Source organism: Papaver somniferum, chromosome 7 (genome assembly GCF_003573695.1).
Source record: "Papaver somniferum cultivar HN1 chromosome 7, ASM357369v1, whole genome shotgun sequence".
Lineage (NCBI taxonomy): Eukaryota > Viridiplantae > Streptophyta > Magnoliopsida > Ranunculales > Papaveraceae > Papaver > Papaver somniferum.
Genome location: NC_039364.1, coordinates 199,762,846 through 199,768,642, shown reverse-complemented (window position 1 = coordinate 199,768,642; position 5,797 = coordinate 199,762,846). Strand labels below are relative to the sequence as shown.

The window sequence follows — 5,797 nt, the reverse complement described above, 5'->3', positions numbered from 1 at the left end:
CTCCTTGAGATACTTTTATCTAGATTGAGTCTGACTGTCTAGTTGATTCTCTAGTAAGTGTTTCGGAGTTAGTCCATACAGATTGCTAATCGAAATATTGGGTGGTGTTGTTAGACCCCCGCTTTTTCAACATTTGCTATTTCGAGCCGAGTTTATCTCGCGTATCTATTTCCCGAAATATGTGTTGGTAAGCTTTCGCCTTGGGCAGGTTCATCTTTACTAATGACAAAAGTCATATTAAGTTTTAATTACTTGAAAAATGGCTTTGACGAAAAATGGTTTGTGAATAACAATCATATAACGTCCTCTAAGAATGTTTCAATGATTGAAATGAGAGTTTAGAATATATAACATTGGAAGGATATAAACATTGTGTGGTAACACATATGTGTATAAGTCCTTATTCCTTGAACCAAAGTATGCGTACTTTGTTGCTCAGCAAAACCGGAACTAAAGTCCGCGTACCAGTACGCGCACCATCGGAAGTTCACGTCCCGTGAAAATCTGCTGGAGTTTGTGAACTGAAAACAAACCCATTCCGAGTACTTAAGTACGCGTACCAGTTCGCGTACTTAGGTTGGTTATTTTCTAAAAACGATTATTCGTGAACTTAAACTTATATAAACTAAGGAATGCATAATTGCAAATCGTGGCTATAAAGTTCATGAATTGATTCGAGTGAATCAAATCGTTTTTGCTTTGATTGTGTATTGTGTACTTCTATAAGATCTATTAGGACTTGTTCACCTTGATTATTATCAAAAGACGGAACATAAACTTTTAGGGTTTTTCTGTGGGAGACAGATTGATCCTTTGATAGACTTGTCTGTGTAAGACTGATTTGTTTATTGTTAAAGCCTGCGATTTTGGGTCGTAGCAACTCTTCGTTGTGGGTGAGATCAGCTAAGGGAACCAAGTGCGCAGTATCCTGCTGGGATCAGAGGCGTAGGGAGTACAATTGTACCTTGGATCAGTGGGAGACTGATTGGGGTTCAACTATAGTCCAGTCCGAAGTTAGCTTGGAGTAGGCTAGTGTCTGTAGCGGCTTAATACAGTGTGTATTCAATCTGGACTAGGTCCCGGGGTTTTTCTGCATTTGCGGTTTCCTCGTTAACAAAATTCTGGTGTCTGTGTTATTTCTGTTTCCGCATTATATTTGTTTATATAATTGAAATAATACAGGTTGTGCGTTTGAATCAATCAATTGGAAATCCGACCTTTGGTTGTTGATTGATATTGATTGATCCTTGGACATTGGTCTTTGGTACCGTCCAAGTTATTCCTTTTGTTTGATTATAGACTCGCTGATTTCTATTAGCTTGAGTGAATCAAAACAAGAGAGAGATATTAACTCCTTGAGATACTTTTATCTAGATTGAGTCTGACTGTCTAGTTGATTCTCTAGTAAGTGTTTCGGAGTTAGTCCATACAGATTGCTAATTGAAATATTGGGTGGTGTTGTTAGACCCCCGCTTTTTCAATTTGATATTTCGAGCCGAGTTTATCTCGCGTATCTATTTCCCGAAATATGTGTCGGTAAGCTTTCGCCTTGGGCAAGTTCATCTTTACTAATGACAAAAGTCATATTAAGTTTTAATTACTTGAAAAATGGCTTTGACGAAAAATGGTTTGTGAATAACAATCATATAGTCCTCTAAGAATGTTTCAATGATTGAAATGAGAGTTTAGAATATATAACATTGGAAGGATATAAACATCGTGTGGTAACACATATGTGTATAAGTCCTTATTCCTTGAACCAAAGTATGCGTACTTTGTTGCTCAGCAAAACCGGAACTAAAGTCCGCGTACCAATACGCGCACCATCGGAAGTTCACGTCCCGTGAAAATCTGCTGGAGTTTGTAAACTGAAAACAAACCCATTAAGTACGTGTACCAGTTCGCGTACTTAGGTTGGTTATTTTGTAAAAACGATTATTCGTGAACTTAAACTTATATAAACTAAGGAATGCATAATTGCAAATCGTGGCTATAAAGTTCATGAATTGATTCGAGTGAATCAAACCGTTTTTGCTTCGATTGTGTATTGTGTACTTCTATAAGATCTAAGCAATTGAACAACTCTCTAACTAGTTCATTTGAGTCATTTGAACTAGTTGTGGTAAAGAAGAATATGGTTGATATGGAAGTGCTCATATGGCTAACGATTTGGTTAACTACTGTTGAACCAACTAAGTGTACATGTTTGGGTACGGTTACACAAACCTAAATAAACGTGCATTTCATTTGTGCATAACAAACTAAGTTCGATCTAACGGTTGATGCTGTGTTTACGAATCTCTGAAGCTCAAATTACTTCCCAACCTTTCTAGACATTCACCAGCTTGGAAAGATTACACTTGGTGATTTCATCACTTACTAGAATTCCTGGAGTAGGTTCCCGGAGAGTGTATCCTGATGTAAACATAGAAGCTAAAACTAATACTGCATCTTCCAGTCATCATTCAAAGTCAGGCATTTGATTAATTCATCGAACGTTTCCTCTTGTGGTTCATTTTTATTCTGTAACATCTTAGCCCACCTATCCATGCTTAACAGTAACATTTCCTCTTTGCACAGTCCAGTGATGATGTAATCTTGTACGCAAACCAGCGGCTCCAAGTTCCTATTTAACATCTCGCTTTGCTTATTGCTTCTGCCACATATTTCCCTCGTCGCAGAGACCCCTAGTTAGCGATGTGTCGGTAGAAATAGAAGGCTGCGAACCTACCGGAAGGAGTTCTTTGAAGATTCCCATAGCCTTACTTGACTTTCCATCCTTACATTATAGATAATAGCATCGGCTTCAAGTCCCTCTATCAACATTTCATCAAACAAAGCAATTGGTTCACGCATTCTTGCATTTAACGACCCCCCCCCCCCCCCCCCCCCCCCCCCCCAAATCAACATGCGGTAAGTTAAGTGCTCTCTTTAAGGCCTCTATCACACATCTTCTTGTACAGTTTCATAGCCTCCCTTAAGCTTGTTACCCTTAAAATAGGCTTGAATCAGATACCCAACTGTATCCTTATTACCCTCAGGACCGGACACTTAAATCTCACCACACAATTTTGAAACAAGATCAGTCCTCTCGACCTCATGACAACCCAATAATACAGTATCCTAAACTTCAGTTGAAGGAGACATATCACCAATTTTCTTAACTTGGAAGAAATCTTAACAGCTTCTTCTACAGATCCATCTTCACATAAGCCTTAGATGAAATAATACAAAGAAGCTGGTTCAGGTATAAATGTAGCAGAACTGAGAAAGGATTTTGCCACTTTTGAAGCCTTAGCCTGCACAAGGTTTTTGAAGATGGTATTGTTGAAGATGGTATTGTATGACATCAGGAGTGAACACACCCTGCGAACATATCCAGTTGAAGAAACGCCGCGAGAGAGATGCAGTAACTTGACCTTCTATAATATCTTCAATGCAATTCTGGTCAAAAAGAACAATAGTGAGGGAATTAGATAGGGGGGTCGTCTCCCATTTTGGCTGACTTAGTATGACCTTACAGACTTGCCTCACTATTGTTGTCATAAAATCTCGTACCAGTGATCTGAATGAATGTCTGGTCTGTTTGTAATGGTATCACTGAAAGACTACAGGAAAATCAAAAATCTCCAAACACTTAACGGATGCAATTCCAACGGGCGAATGGCTCTGTGTTGGTGTTGGCTGCAGGCTTAGCCAATTCAGGGGTCCCAAATACTGCCCAGAATCTTAGAGTTTCATCACCTGCTGCAGATGCTACAGTGCACCCATCTGGACTCTGAGACATGTACAGAACTCTTGATTCATGACCAGCGAGATCCGCAATTTTAACCATTGATGGATACTTCCACAGAGTCAGTTGGTTTTCTGTAAATCCATGGGAGCTCAGAAGTTCTCTCTCATTTCTGTTCCACAATAGAGAACAAACTTGTGAACCAGTATCAACAGAATTCAAGCAAGCTCCAGTGTGGGCATTCCAGAATTTAATACTTCCATCAGCTGCACCTCCACCAGAAGCAAGTAAATTAGCCTGGAATGGGCACCAAGCTAAGGCTCTAACACCAGCAGTGTGATTTGCAAGCCTGTGAAACCACTGAGTAGAAGTATTGGAAGAAGCAACTGATCTATCCCAGATATGAATAAGGTTGTCATTACCACCACTTGCTAATTGTTGTCCTGATGGCGACCATTTCAACCCACACACTTCTTGATCATGTCCTCTATATGTATCTACAATGTGGTTCCTGATTCTTACATCGTTGTTTATTATGAAACCATCCATTTCGCCAGTTGAAAGGATGTGCTTGTTCCAGTCCATTGCGCCAACTCGAGATTGATGCCCACCTCGTAGTGTTCTCAATAGTTTGTTAGATGTATAATCCCATATTTGAACTTCCGAATTGTTCAACCCAACTGCTATATGACGCCCATCGGGAGCCCAGCTAACACTTGTAATAGGGCCAGTATCTTCATCAACGGTCATAAGCTCAGTGGTAGATGACTCAGTCGCATCCCACAAGTGAACAGTGTATCCAAGACCTATAGCAAGCACATTGCTACTGCCCCAGTCTAGCAAGTTCAAGTAGTAATCATCAATAATATCTGGAGCATCCAAAATCCTATCTGCTATTTGAGGAATGGATCTCTGGGGCTTTGTTAGTTTTCCACGCTGCACTGTTGAAGCTTCAGGAAATAGCGACTCAACAGGTTTTGCTGGCTTGTTCTTGAATGCAAGAATTCTGGTTCTATTCACGTTCAATACCTCTGCAAGCTGCTTTCTGTAAACTTCCTTAGATGGTGAACTCTCAACAGTGTTTTCCTTAATTTTACACCCTTCTGTTAGCATGTAGTGAGCGAAATCGAAATCCATAGCAGATCTATTTGGAATGAATCTATCACACTGCAGTTTCAACAGAACAAAAAACCAAATCAGGACAACATAACGATATCCTAGAAGTTCAATCACACAGTATCGGAAATTTCAAAAGAAACCCATCAGAACAAAATAATGTCTATAACATAAACAAACCCTCAAATTCGCAAAACCCAGAAAATCCCCAATTTGTAAGAAGAAGAAAAAAACCTGATTTTGCCTAAAACCAAGACCCAAAATTGCAAAAATCTACTAATCTAATCAAACCCAGAAAAAAGAGTAACCCCGTAATTCAAAATAACAAGGAATCAGAAATTGGAAAATTAGGGTTAGATAGAAATCGTACGTTTTCTGTAGATTTTCTTCTAAGAAGGATTTGTTGTTGCAATAGATTTCGAGAATCAGGCCTTCTTAACGCACTAGAACATCCTCCTCTTGAATCCATGATGTCAACACCTAAAAAAGACAGAATAATCCTGCAAAAAAAGAAGAGGATGAAAAAATCAAGCAAGAAATAATTATAATGATCGAACTGTATGAAACTAAATTGGAAATAATCAAACAAAAATTATAGAAAATTGCTATTAGCAATTTAATTGTCTTCAGCGAGAGCGGAAATGCGAGAGAGAGATGTTGAAAGAAGAAACAACGTGCGAGGCTTTAGATTTTTTTCATAACGGCTATATATACTGAAATCCGAAAGATCCGCTTCCCAGTTTTACAATTCCTAAATTTGAGTTGGCGTTACAACGGGCTAGCCGTTAGCAATGGCCCACCAATCTTATACCCCGGGATGCACAAATTTGGCCAAGGGGAACGTAAGTGGTCATCGTTCTTTGGTTTGGCTCTATGTTTTTGAAAGGCTTTTTAGCGCTTGAATGCGCCTATATGGGTCAAATTAGGAAGGCTGTTATTGGGAAGTCA

General features: G+C 39.3%; 1 protein-coding gene across 1 annotated transcript; it reads right to left on the bottom strand.

The window, feature by feature from the left end:
* Nucleotides 1–2,913: 2,913 nt before the first annotated feature.
* On the bottom strand, nucleotides 2,914–5,507 carry LOC113299368 (cell division cycle 20.2, cofactor of APC complex-like). The gene is made up of 2 exons (XM_026548388.1): nucleotides 5,220–5,507; nucleotides 2,914–4,900 (listed from the first exon to the last, which is right to left on the bottom strand). Exons 1-2 carry the CDS (start codon nucleotides 5,316–5,318, stop codon nucleotides 3,638–3,640), a joined length of 1,362 nt encoding a protein of 453 aa, XP_026404173.1. The 5' UTR covers nucleotides 5,319–5,507; the 3' UTR covers nucleotides 2,914–3,637.
* Nucleotides 5,508–5,797: the final 290 nt, after the last annotated feature.